The sequence below is a fragment of the Megalops cyprinoides genome, chromosome 4 (assembly GCF_013368585.1).
Source record: "Megalops cyprinoides isolate fMegCyp1 chromosome 4, fMegCyp1.pri, whole genome shotgun sequence".
Classification (NCBI taxonomy): Eukaryota; Metazoa; Chordata; class Actinopteri; order Elopiformes; family Megalopidae; genus Megalops; species Megalops cyprinoides.
In genome coordinates this window covers 15,055,440-15,075,779 of record NC_050586.1, presented here as the reverse complement: position 1 = coordinate 15,075,779, position 20,340 = coordinate 15,055,440, and the positions used below count along the sequence as shown (strand labels likewise).

Here is a 20,340-nt window from a genome sequence, read left to right as displayed (position 1 = left end):
AACCCTAATAAACCTCCCACATTTCCATTTACTTTGAGTAACTCCAAGCTAAAGTTTGACTGCTAAGTTCACATACTGTGTACAGGATACATTTGTTTTTGTTACTTTTTGAATCTGGAAATGGACACATCAAAATTGTGCATTTTTTTCAAACCAAATTTAATAAGTAATTTAAAATGTTCCAGAACAAACAAATAGAAAAGCAAAATTACAAACCCTTAATATAAGTAGCGAATAATGTAGAATGTACAACTGGTCCTTTTTCAATGTACCAGAATCCAAAACTAAGCAAAATATTCACATGCTCTGTAACTCACACAATGTTTCAGCTAATGTCACAGAGTAAAACCATTACTAGCTAAAACATTTCTTATTAAAATCAGTCAATGACATCACTACAGCTTATTTTATTTCAAATAAAATCAGAGCACACCTTTTTGTGACTGTGTGTGCAGGTGAGTTCAAGGTCGCAAAGCCACTGTATTTACAAAATTACACAAGAAAACCAAACAGAAGGAGAAGGTGGAGCCACTGAACAGGCCCCAGTAGGGGGGGTGAAACTGTGTAGTCAATGTGTAGTATGAGTTTGATCCTTGTGTTGTTGCTTTCCCATGGTGCACTTCTTCCGGTACTTCTGTTTGCCCGTAGTTTCAGCGCACTCCTGGTTCTTCTGCTGCTTCTTCAGAATTTCAGGCATTGAAGGTACTGTGACAGGCACCAGGGGGGTGCAGGGCAGGAACTTGCTTACCCTCAGCTGGAATATGAATGCATGAATCCAGATTTGCAAAAAATGCATGGCATTCATACCAGTTACAAGTTCAGTAATGAAAAGTGTGCTTATGAGGAGGACACGTTGTACGTGTCATAAACCGATGCACAGAAATGAAAGATGAAAGCCAAACATGGTGAGCACACTTGAGTGGGGCAGGGGAATGTCAGCCAAGAAACACTGTACGTAACTGTAAGAGCTGAGCTGTCATGTTGTAAAGATGGGAAACAGTGTAGCATGTATAGCAGTATGCAGTAAACAGTGCGTATTACATTACATTGTATTACTGTCATTTAGCAGACTCTCATCTAGAGCAGCTTACATAGGCTACAACTTTACATGTTATTCATTTATACAGCTGGATATTTACTGAGGCAATTCTGGGATAAGCTTTCCCAAGGGTACAAAGGCAGTGCCCTAGCGAGGATTTGAACAAGAAATCTTTCAGTCACGTGACCTGGCCTTTGCCACTGCGCCGTACTGCTGCTCATGGAGAGAGAATGGTTTGGAGAGGGCACACTCACCGTTTCATTGCAGCCAGAGGATGTGCTGAGGTCAGGGCGACAAGGGGGCTTGAGGTTTTTAACTTTGGGCTTGTACGCTTGACCCAAAATTCTGCTTTTCTGCAAGACATAAGAGAACACCTGACTGCAATGGTTTTCTATTTCTATTTCTACAAAACTGTGAAAGGAATCATGAAACAAAGAAGCATACATGATATATTCCATTGTCTACCTGAATTCAATTAGTGGCCCCAGAATGTGCACATGTTTAAGCAACAAAATAATAACGCTCTACTGTACAGGTGTGACCCCCCCCCCCCCCCCCCCCCAAGGCTGTCAGCAGGTTCCCATTGCACCTTGCCATGCTTCTGCCACTGTATCCAGGTTTCCTCGATCTCCTCATCAGTGCACTGGGGCATGCCCGGTTCGGGGGGCGCTGGCTCTGTCGGCTCAAGTGCCGCCCCGCCACTGAAGCTGCCTGCCGTCGCTGCTGTGTCAGGGGCACTGGGCGCCAGGGTCTCCTGGTCGCCATCTTCATAGCTGAGCGCAGAGCATGTGAGCAGAGGGAGATGTTAACACAACTGGAAAAGACACAGCTTTTGGGTTTCTGAGTTAGGTTAAGAGACAGTCAGCTCAAATGCAGAAAAACTATGTGACTCATGTCAATCTGTCCCTTCGCTGGAAACTCCCATGATGTACTCACTACAACCACTGTAATGCTCATGGATAAGCAGCTTCCGTATTATGGATAGGGACCTCCTGGACTCACTTCTCATGCGGCTCGTCGAGCTCGTCAGGCGTTTCGGAGCACCCCAGCATCCGCAGATCTGCAGGCAGCTCCTTGGGGAAGGTATCAGGGTCATCGACGTACCACTGCACCTGGCCAAATGTGCCTGGAAGGGTTTGGAGGATATTTATAGGGTGAAGCTGTTCAAGAACGCCTATTACCGCTCTGTGAAAAATTCAAAAGATTCCACAATGCAATATCATAGGCATGGCAGTTTCTCACAAAACGCCAAATGTTTGAAAATCTAACCCAAGGAAAATGTCTGGCTGACTGTGTTCAAGGCTCTGGTCATGGCTCTTTCGAGGGTGGGTGATATATGTTTGTACAATGCAATACTTTAATTCTTTTTTAAATTCAATTCAGTGTTGACACAAATTGACAGCTTGGCTGGGATATATGGTCGGCATGGTAGCTAAACAGTGACCCCTTGTGGTTGGTCCAGGTAATGGTATAAGACAGCACAGTCCCTTGGAGAAGACAGAATTCATTCTGGCATTTTTTAGAAGATGTTCTTATCCAAAGCAGCTTACAATGTTATCCATTTATAAAGGTGGATATTTTACTGAGGCAACTGTAGGTTCAGCAGATTGACCAAGGGTAGAGAAGCAGTAACCCAGCGGGAAATCAAACCGGCAACCTTTCGAACACAAGTCCTGCTCCTTAACCACTATGCGACACTGCCACCCCAAGACAGCATGTTAGTCTCGGCCCCCCAATTGACAGTGAGGGTCATATACTATACAATCAGGCATTCCAAATTATGGAGAAAACTGGGGGGAAAGTACTAAAGCATCAAAGTGAAAAGTATTGTGCATTTCAAATAAGAAAAAACAGACAACCTGCGCTAACACTAGACTATAACCAGACAAGCTAACTTTCTGACCTCCTCACAAACCTATGTATACGCCGGTAAATGTCCACAAGCGCACGTTGCAGTCAAGGCTGGCGGTGACAATGAGCTGTAAGCTCTCCACATACTCCAGGTGGACAATCCTTTTCCCGTGACACCGCCAGGAGTTCAGGAGTTTTGGGCTGGAGAAGGAGATCCTCAATCCACCCCACACCTAATCGGTTGGGTGGGGGACAATGATAGCCATGCACTGCAGAGACTCCACCACAATTTGTCTTCACATACAAGGTGGCTAAACCTAAATCAAAGAGGTTAATCTTCATCATACTCATTAGTCTTAAAGCCATACACGTATGAGTTCCAAGTATGATAAATATTAGAACATAGTTTTTTAGATGTTCATGTTTATTTCATTCTAAACTTTTTTTAAAAACTGAAAAGTGAATCATACTCTTGGATGAAACGGATTTCGACATCTCAAAGTTTTTAACTCTGAAAACACATCTGAAAACAAAAACAATTTAACTAAGTATGTTGCAATATAATATAGCGCAGATGGGTGTCCTTTCATATGTGTCATGTGTGGAACTTCTGGCCTCTGCTTCACTACCACCTTTCCCAGTCCCTCCTGGCCATCCTTTGGGATGAAATTGGACTGCCCCAGGGTTTTCTCCCTGGTTGACTCCTCCTCCTTCTCATCCCTTTTGCCCGACATGCAATAGCAGTAGTTCTCAATGTCCCACAGCTGGGAAAGGATAAGAAACACACACTGAGGGTGAGTGTCATGGAATCTTCAGTCATCAACAGTTCATTAGGAAACAAGGCTGTAGTAAGGCTCTCCATCTCCATTGACATTTTACACAGGCATCATAATACCCTGTCGAGGGTCAACTTCTGACGTAACAGGGTAGAGTGAAAGTTTAGTCTGTATGGTCCACTCTTCTCTAACAGTCCCTCTCACTTAGTTAAGTGTATGTTATGCAGTGAAAATGACGATGAGAGACAGATCAACACCAGTGAAACCACAAGCAGGAATAGACCTTCCATTGTCTCCTTTTCTTTCTTAATTTGCATAGTAGAATCATGATCCTTAGAATGTTACACTAAAAAGTCTGTTCACCTGCAGTTTTGTTTAGTGAGGCAGTGAGGGGTGTAAAACTATGACCCTCACTGTCCAGAGATCAGCGCTCTGGCCATAAACAGACGTGTAGCCTTGCCACCCCCGCAGCTCACCGTGATTACTCCCTTACTGTCCCCTGCGAGTAGCGTCTGTTCCCCGGGATTAGTAGCCAGGGTGGTGATTGCTGTGTCCTCTGTTCGGGTGGCTCTGAACTTGCCTAGCAGCCCACCTCCTTTGCAGACGGACCATGCATAGACATAGCCATGTGCTGTGCTGGTCAGCAGGATAGCAGTGTCAGGGCTGTGATTTCGTGTGCTTAGAAACAGGGCCTGGGGAGGACGGTGGAGCAACACAATTATGGGGACCATCTGGGTTCAGTTCTGCATTTACAAAATGTCCTCTTCTCACAACTGTTCTGAATTTGCAAAATTCCTGAACAACAACAAAGAACAGGGCCGGCCCAAGCCTTTATGTGGCCCTAAGCAGAATTTGATTTGGGGGCCCCCCACCACCTCAGTGTTAATTGTTAACGTAATATTGCGTTGATGTATGACTACCGTTGACATAATATAATTATGGCTGTCAAGCGATGTGATCACGACTGTGATTATCTTCGGCGCTTGGCTTGCAGCCTTGTACCTAAAACCGAATCACAGCCGTGCTGAAATTCAGTATAACAGCACTCCCTCTCGTGTGATATTGCTTAAATGCACAGTGATGTATGGGGTCATCATAGGGCTCCTGAGTGGCTCAGTCGGTAAAAGCACCCGTTCCGGGTGTAGACTGAACGCTACGGCCCGGGTTCAATCCCGGCCGTGTCACTAGCCGGCAGTGACCGGGAGCTCACAGGCGGAGCACATAGGCTTCGTACCGCCGGGGATAGGGGTGGGTACGTCAGCAGAGGCTTTGGTCCCATTAGCAACAGCAACTCCTACTGGTCGATCGGGCGCCTGTGGTCCACGTGCCAAAGCTGCACATGAAATATCTTCCTCCGCCTAACGTAGCTTGTGGACCACAGCGTGAAAAGAGCCACAGTGCGACTGACATCACATGTCTTGGAAGAGGGCACGTGCTTGTCCACGCTCTCCCGGATTGGCAGTGGGGGTTGTGCAATGGGACCGAACATTGATGACAAATTGGGCATTCCAAAAATTCGGGGAATTGGCCATTTCAAATTTGGGAGAAAATGGAACACGTTATTTTGACAACCCTAAATATATCACAAAAAACATTTCTCTTGTGGGACATTTCAAGCGCTCTTGGGGGCCCCCTGGTGGCCACGGGGGGGCACTAAGCAGCCACTTAGTTCGCTTATGCATCGGGCCAGCCCTGACAAAGGAGATGACTCCACTCATTTAACTGAGGTCATGCATAAGCACTTAAAATCGTGGAGCTGCTTTGTATTAATTCCCATCAATGTCAAATGAGAATGTGTCAGGGCCAGCAGCACAGATAATTACAGTATTTTACATTTCCTTTAATGTCTACTGTCTGTACTGTTCTCTGCAGACTTTTGAAAACTGAGGTAACAGAGAAGAAGCAGTTTGACACTGTACTGAGGAAAATTGCTCTCTAACGGACACAGACACGTCTAGTCACCTCAATGTGTGTACTGGGGGAAGGTTGTTTGCTATTAATATTTTTAGCATTGTTCCCCTTTTTCACCCAACTTTAGTGGTCGTCAGTTATGCATTAATCTTGTCACAAACTCAACGACAACTGCTGGACTCACACAGGAGTGCCAGGTGAGTAGCAGGCAATCATCTGATACACACAAGGTTGCTGTGACTATTTTTCAAACTACAGGTCCCACAGTGCAACAGGAGGCAAACACTGTCAGAGGGTGGACACATCTCCCAATGCTGCCTTAGTAACTCACAGGCACCCAAGTGAGTCCCAGGGTGCTGAAGCGGTGCAATGAGTGGACCCTGGCTGACCCACCCACCCCTATCCCTGGTGAAATGAAGACAATCTGTTCAGCCGATGTGGGCTCCTGTTCATTGTTAGCAAATGATGACATGGCTGGATTTGAACCTGAGCTGTAGGACTCACTAACCCACTCACTGACCCACTCGTGAGTGCCGGTCCCAGGAGGAGTTACACACATACAACATACCCTCCTTTATCATATACAGTACACTGATAACTGATAGTGTTTAAATGCAGCATCTTCATGCCTGTCCCATTTTGGCTCTACAGCATAATGTAACACGGAGTGTGCACACCTTTTCCACTGCCATAGTGGGTTTGGCCAGCTCTTCAGGGCTTATGGGATTGAACCCACAACTTTGCTTCTCCTCAGCACCCACACCCGGATCCTGCAGCATCATACATACAAGGGTTAAAGGTCACCAGGAGCAGAGAGGAAGAAGCATCAATGCAACTAGCAGCAGTGGTAGTACCTTCTGTAGGTTGCCACAGTGCCACAAACACTATGTTTCATCATCAAACAAAAATAATTCTTGGTTTATCTGGGGCAGCTTTATCAATCGTCTGAACCACAGGTCAGAGAGTGGAGAGGATGAAAACAATCAATTACACTGGCAGCAGTGACACACAATGGGATACAAAGAAGCCACTCACACAGATCAGAAGCCGTGGGCTCTCGCTAGCATTGAGGCGGCAGAGTGGCTCCTTGGAGCTGGTGCTCCATATAATGGTGTCACCACTGTACGAGGCTGTCGCGACCATCTCAGTGCCATAGGCATGCATACAGAAGATGTCCTCCGAGTGGTAGTGGTTCCACACATAATAGTCCATCTGGGATTCCCTTCTCACATCCCTGTGTCACCATAGGGACAGACACAGGGGAGGCCATGCATCTGTTTCTTGGCAGCAGCTCTGGTCATTTTATCTGTGCCCTACACTTTCTGCAGTACCATTAATGTGCACCTTCAACTGCTCTCAACTGCTTTTATCTGCGTTATGAACTGTGATAGACAATGTGCACCCACTGGCAGTGAATCAAACAGATAGAACTGATCTTGAACCTATTTATCTTTTTGATGATGTCATTAATATGGAATGTACCTGCTGCAGTATTTGTCACTGAATCAGGTATTGTCTGCCATAACTTAATTCTCTGCAAATAAATGTGTGATGAGCTTGTTTTCTAACAGAACTATTTATATATATTTGATTTGGTTTTGAAAAAAATGCCCTTTTGTTAGCCAAACTAAAATCACATTCTGAAATCAGATCATTTTTTTTTACCTATGGTTATTTTAAATTTTACTCTCTTAATACTGGTATATTAATGGTGTGTTAAGTGCACAGGTACAAGCAGAAGTGGGTTGTTTCAAGAGGTAGGCCTATTTAAATTTAAAGGTACAGTGAAGTTGCAGTAAGGATACATATGAATGATGTTTTGTGTGTGAAGAACTGTACATGCAGCATGCAGCATGAGCAGGCAGTGTACTTACTTGTAGCATATGATGCGTTTGCTCCAGCCTGACACATAGATCCTCTTGTTGATGTGCAGGATGCTTGTTACCTGAAAGCAACACAAACATGGCTGCAGCGAGCAGGATTTCAGCACAGTGGGGTGAGACTTTTATCTTACTCGCACAACATTCCTTCCACTGCGAGGCCTGGGTTACGCTACTTTTCAAGTGTAGCAGAAACTAAAGCTTGGTCCAGTTGTCAGGAAAAACAAGGATTCTAATACTGTGTATTCTAACACCTGTGAATATGCTAATTGCATGCTAACCAGTTTTTAACAAAGATGAACATGAGATACACACACCTGTGAGGATGGAGAACACAAAACAATCATCAACAGGTACTGTATGACAAGAAAATATGAGAAATAGCAAAAGATACTACACTTTGAAGAGAACAAATAAGATCAGAGGAACAATGTAAATTGAAGGAATATGAAGAAAAGAAGAGGGGAGGGAATGACAGGTGATAGGAGGAGGGACAGTGGTTCAGTAATTGCCCATGTAGGGCAAAATGAAATCCATTTTATTATTCTCACTATTCCTGTCTATTTTTTCTTGATTTTGGTTTTCTCAGTTTTAAATCACATTTTCCATTCTCATTGAAAAACGTTTTTGATAAATGATAGAAAGAACATGTGGCATCTTCACTTCACTTATTAAAATGCTGAAAGTGAGAAAAGAACAATTCGTATTAACAAAGGACTGAAAATTTGAAGAAAATGAAACAACATTGTTTTGTACTAATACAAAGTATCTATGCCTGAAATCTTAAATACGTAAATTTAAATGTTTCTGTGCACAATCTGAAGAACGGTAAACTCCCAGATTCATAAAAATACTCATCTCTCCTTAACTTTGCAGACAGGGCCATATTTCTCTTTAATGCTTTCTTTGGCTTGCTCAATGACTTGTGAGTCATGTCTTTAATCACAAGCAGAGCCAGGGCATATTAAAACCTGTTTGCAACACTTCCCAGAAAGAATAAGGATGATTTCCCAAAAAAACCCTAGATTCCGTAAAAAACCTTTTTACACCAGTTCATAGAATTCACTTAGTCCATGATAGTATTTACCATAATTTTCTGTGAGGGGAGTAGCTGCAATGAGACCAACAAATGGGGCCATAATAGTCATACCTCAGTTTTGTCCACAAGGGGGACCTGTAAGAGCAGTGCCCCATTGTTGAAATTCCAGATGCGTACTGTGCCATCATAGGAACCCGTGATGAGTCGTCGCTGGGGTGTGTCGAATGCCATAGCAGTCACTTCCACAGGCTTCCTGGGGCATGTCTGGAACTGCATCACCTTCTCTCCTGTCATGATGTCCCACACGCAGACCACACCGTCATGGCAACCACTCACCACCTGGGTGGGAAGGGAGATGGGAGAGCATGTCTGCACGCTCATCTACTGTAGCTCACGCATGACTTTGTTTTCCCATTTACTGATCACTGATCTCCTTGTGAGAATGAGACTTCTTTTAACTCTTACACTTAAGCCCAACTTCCACCTAGGGTTTTCTGATCAGGTAATTTGATCTCAGCAAAACTGACTGACAAAACAGACTGAAACTATGCAAATGTCTGTGTTATAAAGAGGACAGGGTGATTCATGGCATTTTGCAATTTACCTATGATTAATATTTTCCACAGCTTGTGGCCACTGACTGTTTTATTCCTAACATAAAATGAAGATCTAAATTCAAATTAAGAGTGAGACTCATAAGCAGCACATCCATCAATCATTCATCACTAATGTGTGTTCATTTATTCAAATGTTGGCAGGGAAGCTGGAACTGGAGATTTGGTGAGTATCCAGACAGGGCCAGTGCTGAACAGCATCCCCCCCTGACTTACCTGTCTGAAGGTAGTGTGGTAAATTTCATCTGTGCCAGTGACAATATGTCTCTTCCAACTCATTTTTGAAGGGAGTGTGGTCATTATTCCAACATTACACACAAGTTTTTAACAGTACTCAACTCACCTGTACAAAGCTCATTTTGAGGAGAGAACTTGCCTTTCCAATTAAGGGTTAGTATTGTGTTGCAAGGAGCATCTAACTGACCTGTTTGAAGTTAGTGTTGTAGAGAGAAGCACACAGGGGCTCCTTGTGAGTTTTTGCCTTATAAATCATGTTCACATCTTCCACTGCCCCTTGTAGAACTCCCACCTACACGACACAGACGACTGCAGTTAACATATACTCTGCCTGAAGAAGACACACACTATATGAACAAAAGTATTCGGACGCCTGACCATTACATTGTAATGACATTGTATTCAAATACATATACTTTAATATGGAGTTGGTCCCCCTTTTGCAGCTATAACAGCTTCCACTCTTCTTGGAAGGCTTTCCACAAGATTTTGGAGTGTTTCTGTGGGAAGCTGTGCCCATTCATTCTGTAGAGCATTTATGAGGTCAGGCACTGATGTTGGACGAGAAGGCCTGGCTCACAATCTCCGCTCTGTTCCAAAGGTGCTCGATGGGGTTTGAGGTCAGGGCTCTGTGCGGGCCAGTCAAGTTCTTCCACACCCAACTCATCAAACCATGTCTTTATAGTCCTTGCTTTGTGCACTGGGGCACAGTCATGTTGGAATAGAAAAGGGCCTTCCCCAAACTGTTTCCACAAAGTTGGAAGCATAGCATTGTCCAAAATGTTTTGGTATGCTGAAGCATTAAGATTGCCCTTCACTGGAGATAAGGGGCCTAGCCCAAACCCTGAAAAACAGGTGTGGCCAAATACACTATATGGACAAAAGTATCTCTGCGATTCAGAATTATTACAGGGTAATATTTTTATACAATGAGTGGGATGTATGGGAAATGAAGGGGTTTCACTCAGAAACAGCAATGTAGTATATGCTGACTTCCGGTAAAATACAAAAATATATCTGATCCACTACGCCAGAGTTTTGGACTCTTCACCCAAGAACTAAGTGCAACAGGCGTATCAGAGTTCCCTGGGTTGCAGTGAATATGTATGTGAGCTGTGGCATGGCAGACAAACCAGACAGGTGGCAACCACCAGGGTGTTAGTGTCACGGTTGTAGAAGACGCCAGTGATGGGGGGCCTGCCCATCGATACTTCATTTGAGCGGATGTTCTGAAGACAGGAGCAGTCCTGGAGGTCCCACACGCGCAGGTTCTAATTTCAGAAAACAACATTACTTCAATACGCTGTGTGTCTAATATTGCTGATAAGAGACAAAGTAAAAAAGCTTACTGCTGTGAAGTACTTTTAAGTAGCTCTGCATTTCACTGGTTCATTGGCAGTTCTGCAAAATACTGTGCCATAATATGCCTACTTGTCTCACTACATGGTTCCTACTTTAATTAATTATGTTTTCCTGTCACATTTTACAAAGCTTATAGGACATTTTGCAAAGCTTACAGGAACCGCTGAACTGCAGCACCCAAGGACCATGAATGACGACATCAGACTTCAAAGACATTGAATAATTTGTCCTAGGCAGATGCCTTCATTGAGGGCAACCTACATGTGAGCCCTAGGTTAAACTCGTACATACTGTAATTATACAAATTGGAAAAGATCAAAACATGTTGAAACTGTTCTGCGCGTAACGACCTCAATGCAGTGCATGGAGTAGCAGTGTTGAATAAGTATGCCTCTGCTATCTTTCCACAAAGTTGCTGGCAATTGCATATTTACTAGAACCCTAGATGTGCAAGTGGTTTCCAGAAAGCTGACTAATACACTGTGTCCGACTGGGCCTCAGTTCAACAGGCCGTATCCACCCTTTAATGTTAGGCCAAGAACTGCTGCTCCCCTGGAGCTAGATGCTACTCTATCGTCATGGCTTTACAGCAGTATTTCTCAGCAATAGTAAACATGAAAAACAGAATACAGAAAGTCGCATAACTCAGGTGGTCAGAATCTTGCATTGTAAGGGAACACACTCCAATCAGAAAACCCTTGACCAAGTGAAAAGCATGACTACTGAGAGACTTAATTTTTTTTTCCCAAATAAGGAACTGACCTTGTCCTTGGAGATGCTAATGACCTTCTTGTCCCTGCCATTGACCAAAATGTGTGTAATGACAGAGATATGGCCCTTCATCTGCTGACAAGACCTTTTTGTCACATATGGGCTCCAGACTCGCACGATCCTGTCAAGACCTCCTGTCACTGTAGCACACACACACAGACATGAAAACCACTTACGAGATTTAATCTTAGTACAGGAATGTGCTGTGGTAAAACAAACCACAGCTTTTTATGCTACCCTCAGGATAGCAGATTCTTGGTTTTACCAGCTGTTTTGCCCTTGGTTTCTCTTAGAACTAGTAAAAAGACATCAGAAAAAGTTGCGAAATATCATGCAAAACCCTTTTTTTCTTAATGTGCAGCCATTAATAATAAGCAGTATCTTACCGAGAATATTCAGATCTGGGGAGTAATCAAAGCACATTATACCCTTTTGCAGATGGAAGACAGTGTTGCTGCCAAAGGAAAGAACCACATGAATATGGATAGCACAAAATGAGTTCATTAGTTCAAAGCACAGAACAAGTTTATTAGCTCAAAATGCACTTCATTCTACCTTGAAGAAGGGGAACGCAAAATATCATAAGGTTCTATCACAACTATCCCTCTGCAAATTAAATGTACAGTTTATGGAAAACAAATTAAACCATGTGAAATAATAGTAAAGAACACAAATGCAGCAGTACTGGACTTCGCTCTTGTATGAATCTGGAAAACTGGTCAACACCATTGCTGTCTGGTCTGTTGCAGAGCAGGTGGCAATGACATTCAGCTTTGGGAGGAAATGGATTTGCTGGCACCAATTTTTATGAAGAGCCTAAACCATCAAGAAAAAGAGATGAACACAAGGGCATAAGAACGGGGGAGGGATCTGTGGTCGGGTGGGGGTGCGGGTGGGGGTGGGGGTGGGGGGGGGGGGGGTAGAGGGAGATATGGGGAGGAAATGAGAGAGAAATAGGCTACAAGCAAATGATTAGTATAGGAGTAAAATAAGAATGAAGATGATTTCTTCATTGAACTAGGAAGTATTTCTTGTTCTTCACACCCATAGGGGATGAAGCTCCTGAACACAGCAAGGCAACAGAGTGGCAGAGAAATTCATCACATGATCATTAAATAACTTTTTTTTACCTTAAACTCATTGTAATATCTATCTAAATTATTACATAAGAAGCTAGCAGAAGCTTTCTTACACTGATTGTAAAGTGTATTACTTACAACTTTAAAATAGTGATAATTGCCGCAAGAGTTTTTCTGCAAGTCTGCCACAGTTATCTGACAGTCACCCCCTGAAACAAGAAAGGCACATCACTTAGTTTGATACAAAGGAGCATTAGAGCAGTGGAGCAAGAATGTGGGCTTTTCTACGAGGTAAACGCCTTTGGTGTGAATCCTAGTTTTATTCTGACAGTGATCTGTCATTTATATTCTACAACCTGATGCATCATAGATCTGATACCACCTGACCCATGCCTTACTGAAAGTAAAAGCATCCCCAACACACAGAACACATATGCAAAAAACAACACAAAAACATTTACACACAATGTAGGCCTGACTGTCAGTTACTGGGTGTGATGAGAATAAAGGAAAGAAACAATTCATGAGATAATCTGAAAGGGGTGCCTTTTTTCATGGAACCCCCCCCCCCTCAGTACCGGTCTTCGAGGTCCCTCTGTTGAAGAGGCCGTTATGAATCACATCAGCAGATGTGAAGACAGTCACACAGCCATTCACATCCCCGTAGGTGAACACGCCTTTTTTACCGTCTGACCTGTTTGAAGGCATCCAAATACACAGAGTGTTTATACACATACTGTACAGTATCTAGGCTCTTGGAAACAATACTGCCCCGTGTAACAAATACGGACAATACAGTGGGACTGATTGTATTTTGGGAAGAACAAAGGACGGAGGTCTGAAGGTAAGATTTTAGAATTAAAATTCTTCTTGCTACAAGCTCCAGAATTCACAAGTTAGTGTACTTCTCAGTCTAGAATGGTCTGTAATATTACATTTTACAATCTTCTCAGAAGACTCACAGGAGCCTGAGAATAGCAGATGATATCATTTAGTGACAAGATTCCATTACACTCTAAGCAAACTTCACTGAAGGCCCTACCAATAATCCATGACCGTCACCGAGCAGTCTAGACCAGTCAAGGTGAATGCAAGGTCACACTTCCTGGCACTGATGTCATAGAATTCTGAGACAATTAAACAAACATTGAAAAAAGAAGCATATGCATACATAAGTGCCTGCTGCAGCTGGTGTTATAGATTTGTTGTAAAATCATACAACCTAAATAGGTAGATAATGGGGTGTATTAGATGAGAGCTGCTAGTCTAGCACAATTTCATGATCCCCTGCAAGATTCTGCCTAAACAACCAAGAAATAATGAATGAAACTGAAACTAAGAAATGAACTATGGTTCAGGTGGAACAAATCAAACTGGCATTGATGCAATACGTACATTTTCTGACAGATAGAAGGAAGTAGTGTACACTGAACAAGATTTCATAGATATGCAGAAGCATTACTTTACGATTTAAAGTGACAATTTGAGGTAGATGTGTACAATATCATTCAGTAGCCAATGTGGCTGCCTGTTAAACAGATTGACTTTTCAAGGCCAACTGCAACAACCATAGCATGGGTTTAAACCACCAATGTATTGAGCTCTATTAGAATGGGAACAGGTGTTCTTAATAAATGTCAACAACAGCTCCAGGCTTCATGTAGTAGTTCAGCGGTCTAGTGGTTAAACTTGAAAGTTTTAAATGCCTGCTAATCTGGTTGCAATCAGTCCCCATGTTTTAGACCGTGAGCAGGGAGGCCTGTGGGGCAATACTCACCCAAATGGAGGCTGGTGGAGGAGATGGCCAGCAGGTCAATGTTCCTCAGGCAAATCATATCCGTTACCCAGATCTTCTGGAAGAGTTCGGCATGCATTTGCTTCAGGTTGTCAAGCTGGAAGATCATTGTTACAACAGTGCAGTGATAATCAACAGAGATTCCAAAGTAAAATGCTCTGCTGGTAAATGTGTACTGCTTTCAGCCTAGTTATGGCAGGCAATTACAAGTAAAAAGAATATTCTTTTTACAATTAGCTCAGCTTCACCTTGCATCTAGTTCATAAGCTGCTTGCTGATCACCATTTATTATGATAAACACACAAACCTAAATTAACTGTCAAATCATATTAGCAATATCTTCACATATCAATATAATCTGATATTATCGGCTATCAGCCCAACACTGCACCAAGCCCCAGTACTAATGCTTTCTGTCTCTAAGGCCACATCTCCTGTAATCTGACTGTACCCGCCACTCACATTCACAGAGTGCAACAGCTTGAACCGCTCACTCCAATAGCTGAGGATACCATCCTGAGTGATTGACAGGTAGTGACCTGGCTGGATTCGGGGTTTGGGGGCACACTCCTCAAACCCCCCTGAATCCCTTTTCTCTCCCTGGGGCTTCTGGAAAGGATAGAACTGCAACGCGACGATAGCCTTGCAGTGAGCACTGTAGAGTCAGAGTACATAGACTCAGGGGCAACATTCTCATACTCTGACCAGACAATATCATCATTAACACAAACACACATTTACATGCAAAAGAAACAGAGATATGGTGTATTTCAAAACATGTATGTTAGCAGAATGCGTTGTAACTTCACAATATATGCATAAAATACATCAAACTAGCAAATCCATACACTACTGCAACTCATATAAAAGTTCAAGTGCACATATTGTATTTTAGGGCATATATTTAACACATACAATTACCAACTATATAATTTCATTGAAAGGTAGCTAATCATCTCTAAACATAGTCATTATCACCCCAAAACATGTCTGGATCAGTGTGCTTGAATTACTACATTTGCTTTCAGTTAGATGGATGCCCAGATTTATGACAGAATAAGAGAACAGATTTCTAGATTTACAGAAGAGCTTGCAAATGAGAGTGACAAAGAAATAGAACTCTGAAAAGGCAACAAAGATTGTTTTTCTTTTAGCCTGTGGCTTTGTGTCACTGTATGTTACAATACTGAATATTTTTACTGTACTTTGTATGTAATTTAAATTATTCATACAGTATTAATATCTTGTGAATAACTCAATCCCATATTTGGCCCATGCAGCCACTACTTATTTAATTGTGTTCAATGTAAAATTAAATTTGGCTCCTGAAATTCCAGTTTATAACAGGCTTCGCAAAAGGGGACAGACTTCAGTTTAACCGTGTAGCTTTAACAAATGTAACGCTATGTGACCACGCAAAGTTTTTGATGACATCTACTGGACAGGCTAATGTCCTGCTCCTTTCTGCAGCCTGTTAACAGATACATTTGGGGCTAATTAACCTGTGTCTGGTTAAAAGTAGCAATGCAGTGACAATACAGAACCAGTCTGGGAAATATGAGGAGTGTTTTCTCCTGAACAGGTTAATCGCCTGTGTGGTCTTAAAGTTTTGACTGGCTGAGGACCCTGCTTGTTCTGGATGGGCAGAGACCCTGTGTATTGGTGTACATGGTTTTGAGTGAGACTTTCTTAAGGACAGATTTCATATTCTTTCCTTTCCTGGAGGCAAACAGCTGTAAGTAGCACCCTCTTCCACCCAACACTAACATGTTTCTGGCTGATGGGTTGTTGAGTGGATAGAAACCAGTACTGATGTTCAAATATATCTAAAAGCATGTATTTTCTTGCATTCTATTAGACAATTAAGCAAACAGTTTACTTATTTGCATAAATGCATAAATTAAATCCCTCTGCTTAAATCCCTCCACTGGCTTCCTTTCGCTGCCAGGATCAGATTCAAGATCCTGACCCTCGCCTTCTCTGCAATCAACAGGACAGCCCCTACCTACCTCCAAGAACTCATCCAGCCCTACACACCAGCCCGACCCCTGCGCTCAGCAGCAACTGGACGCCTCGCTCCTTGCATGGTCAAGGCAGGAGGTGCTTGTTCTGCCAGACATCGGCGTTTCACCTACATGGCTCCCCAGTGGTGGAACGAACTCCCTGTCCTGCTACGGACAGCTCCTTCACCCCATTACTTCAGACGAGCCCCCCCCCCCCCCCCCCCCCCCCCCCCCCCAAATCAGTGCTGCCGTAAATTGCTGTGCTTTTTAAATTGTTTCTTGTTGCCGCCTCTACCCTGACACTCATTGCGCCGTTTGAAGTTGTTGAAGTTTGCTGTTTGAAGGTGTATCGTATTAGTTGCCCTATACGCTGTAGTTGTACAAATCTGATAGTCCTGTGTCCTCAAACAGACTTTGCTCTCAGCTGAGAACTGTCTCATTGTGGAACTGTACACATCCTGTCCCCGTACTGTCACTATACTTACTGTATGCACTTTTGTGAGTCGCTTTGGATAAAAGCGTCTGCTAAATAAGTAAATGTAAACGTAAATTGTAATGACTTCAGGTGTATGTATAAATATTTACAAAAGCCAACCAGTGAAGAGATTCATGTGTTTAGGACCAAAACATAGACCAAAATTGCTTTAACATAATCTTAGCCATGAGTTTAGATCACAAGATTTGAACACTATCTCCTGAGAATCTGACAGTAAACCCGTTCCTTGAATCATTTGGGACTATTTCCATTAGCCACTTTTACCTGTTGAGTGGCCGCAGTAGGAACAGGTTCATTCATAAAATCAACTGCTTCCTTAAATTACCTAGAGGTGAGTTTACCTCTTGAAGGATGTCAGCCATCTGCTCCTTGTTCATTCTGCGTCTCTTGTGGTAGTAAACAACTAGCAACAAGTACAACTCCTAAGTAGTTAGTTAAATACTAGCAACTGATCACTTATTAGCAACTAGCTAGCTAGGCGGAGAAATGGTTCAACTTGACAAATTTTAATATGCTTCTGCTTTGTTTCATCTATACCAATAAAAGTCAGTAGTCCTCTTCCCATATTTTACCATTTTCATTCTTATGCGGATGACTCATTAGTCATATAGTTGGCTAGCTAGCACCTGCTGAAACACCAATGTAAATCAAACTAAAACTAATGTTTTCTCTTCTTTACTAAACAGTGAAAAAAGTTCCAGTGTGGCTAGTTATGTTCAATCTCTACTTTTAAAAATCAGATATATTTGTGGGTGACCACACAATTTAACTGGAACTTGTTCCTCCTTCATTGGTTATACACATATTCCTCTTTCTACCAAATGTAGTGTATCAGTGCCCTGACCGCAATGATCACTGTTTTCAACCACACCTCACCTACACATGGCTGGAAGTGGAAACATTTTCAGCATGATGCCAATTAATGGCACCTGGATTTGTGTTCATGGAAGCAAAGAAGCTGACTGTGACATGCTGGAACAACCTCAAACCCCTTGCAAACTCAGACCCCTTATAAACACTTACTGCCGCAGGACCTTGATGGGTTTTGGGAAGTACAGGGGTCGGACTGACTTTTGCATTGAGTCTTTGGCTTCATGCTCCAGCTGCATATAATTCTTACACTCTTCCTGTACACAGAGAGACAGAGATGTGACAATAGGAATGAATAATCCTGAAAAAAAAACATTTATCACCAGGTATGGCTCATAATTTATAAGAACATCTTTCTGATTGCACCAGAATGTGCAAACTATCTCAATATCACATTAGAATGCCTTCACGCAGACATCCAGACACTGTCACTAGTGTGAGAGCTGAGTGCCTTCTGTGTGATCATTTTGTACTCTTTGTTTTCACCTTCATGTATAAAACTTATACACAAAGATTTTATTCTTCACAAAGCCCTCTGTGTACTCTCCTGAAATGTTAAGGATGTTGTATCTTTCCTGAGTGGAGCAGATTATCTGCTTCATGGCCTTGACTGGTTTATGTCCTGTGTGGCTCTAAGGAAGCACACAGGCCACGCCCGGTCAGCAATAGGTATGGTTTCACCTGGCTAAAGTTTAAAACTATGTATTTTAAACAATGTATTTAGAGTTTTTCATTTTAATTAACCACAGAATATTTCAAAACACAATTATAACTTTTGTGCCTGGATACTTCCTAGAAATGACATATGTGCCTATTTGAGAGTTGCACGCCTTATCACCGCATAAAAATTGTGATGTACACTACTGAAAGTTGGAATTGCTCTGACTTCTCTATGCGAGTTGTTGGATGACTTTGCCCCTGAGAGCTTTCAGAATAAACACAGAATTGTCTCACTGCACTTTGACTCTGTTTTATCACTTAAGTTTCTTTCTAGAAGGTGAGATTCCATGACACTAGTAATGATTTGATGATCATTTTAAGCAACCTGGCCAACCTGTAATGGGCCCTTCACAGCACAGCCTGTTTAACATTTAAAGATGGATCTCCACACTGGGAATGTTCAACATCGGATTTGTGATTTTTCGTTGTGATGTTGAGATTCTTGCCTCAACCTTGGCTGCACAGTACAGCCAAAATAAAGGTACTCTCAGTGACAGATTTCTGTGCCATTGTAGAGACGAAGTTACCTACCCATTTCACTGTGCCGTCACAGTTGGCATCCACCTTCATGAATATACCATCAAGATCCTCATCCTTCACATCACCCATGATCGTTTTCATAACTTCCCGGAACTTTTTTTTATCCAAGCCTAAGAGTAGCACAGAGAGCCATGGTATGGGGGGTGTCAGGGTGAGAGAGAGAGGGAGAGGGGGGTGGAAATGAAGAGGGAATTGTTTACCATTTTCAAGGTTCATGGTTCTGGGTTAGTGCAGACAAAATATAGTGAGGTGCTGGGAGGGGTTTAAGGAGGGTGGGGAAGGGGGGTAAGGGGAAGATGCTGGGATGAGTAGACATGTACTAGCCTTGTTTATCATCAATGCCTGCATCATGGAAAACTGCCTCAATTAAACTCAGATTCTTGTCACTTCTCCGTTTCTCCTTCTGGCATTGCTCCTTTTTCTCAACCTGCTCTGTGGGTTTGATGCTCTTTGCCACCTCGCTGCCTGCACTTGGCTGCCCAGAGCAAAAGGCGCATCAGCAAAGCATAAAAGTTACAGATGCTATCAGTTACACAAAAAACAGGCACAGAGTGGCACAGTTTGTAGCATAGTAGCACAGCAACAGCTACAGACAATCCATTAATAGCAGACCAATGGAACAAGGATGAATATGTTCAATTAAGCTGCACTAACACAATCAAGTCACAACGGAAAATAAACAAAGAAATGGGCATATAGTACCTGCCATGTAAAAGGCTATAACAAAAAGATTCTCAATCCCTACGTGGTTTTACAGAGTGCTTAATTAGCATTACCTGGTCTGCATTATGTTTGTTCATATCTCTGTCAGAGGTTGACCTATAGATGGAACATAGAGCAATGGTGATTAAATTTCAGCAGTTCATCTTAATGTAAATAATTCTGTATTTCAATATATTTTGAGTAATTTTTTGCTCATTTGTTTCATAAAAGAATAATGGTACATAACTGGCTACAATCCCTCTTTTTAATTCTGAAAGCCGTTTTGGAAGACATTTTTATAAAACGGTGCAATCATAAATTCAGACTGAACCTTCATTATAGCACTGTGTAGCTTAGCATCATTCCATAATGTACAAACTACAAAAGTCATATGAAATACCTAGTAAAATTCTGTAAAGAAAAAGGCAGTTTTATCATAAAAATAAATTATTTGGGTCTGTTTTAAGTGCTGTAAGTGCATGTCAATCCACAATGGCCGCCAAACTGCAGTCACTATATATGGTCAATTTTTCACCTATCATACTGAAATTGCTCTGGACATCTGATTCTTCAGCTGGAATGTACCAAGTGCCCTCCGAGCACCCAGAGAGCATTCTGAGTACCAATATGCTGAGTGGATTTACAAACACAACTG

At 42.5% G+C, this 20,340-nt stretch overlaps 1 protein-coding gene across 1 annotated transcript; it reads right to left on the bottom strand.

Annotated features, from left to right (window-relative positions):
* Positions 1 to 568: 568 nt before the first annotated feature.
* LOC118776121 (WD repeat-containing protein on Y chromosome-like) lies at positions 569 to 19,783 on the bottom strand. Its single transcript, XM_036526216.1, has 25 exons — positions 19,760 to 19,783; positions 19,308 to 19,458; positions 18,975 to 19,093; positions 17,877 to 17,980; positions 14,817 to 15,009; positions 14,337 to 14,451; positions 13,602 to 13,686; positions 13,140 to 13,253; positions 12,698 to 12,776; positions 12,166 to 12,296; positions 11,867 to 11,934; positions 11,472 to 11,620; positions 10,481 to 10,618; positions 9,535 to 9,639; positions 8,608 to 8,835; positions 7,452 to 7,522; positions 6,613 to 6,811; positions 6,255 to 6,347; positions 4,143 to 4,358; positions 3,520 to 3,654; positions 2,955 to 3,123; positions 2,042 to 2,165; positions 1,629 to 1,812; positions 1,294 to 1,392; positions 569 to 754 (listed from the first exon to the last, which is right to left on the bottom strand). Exons 1-25 carry the CDS (start codon positions 19,781 to 19,783, stop codon positions 569 to 571), a joined length of 3,279 nt encoding a protein of 1,092 aa, XP_036382109.1.
* Between the last annotated feature and the right edge of the window lie 557 nt (positions 19,784 to 20,340).

What these genes read in the sequence shown, in the direction of transcription:
- LOC118776121 (XM_036526216.1), bottom strand. Translation starts at nt 19,783, where the DNA reads ATGAACAAACATAATGCAGACCAG. An exon ending in TCATACAAGAGCGAAGTCCA is followed by an intron (nt 11,935 to 12,165) that starts GTACTGCTGCAT and finishes TTCCTTTGGCAG; the next exon opens with CAACACTGTCTTCCATCTGC. An exon ending in ACAACACTAACTTCAAACAG is followed by an intron (nt 8,836 to 9,534) that starts GTCAGTTAGATG and finishes CTTCCCACCCAG; the next exon opens with GTGGTGAGTGGTTGCCATGA.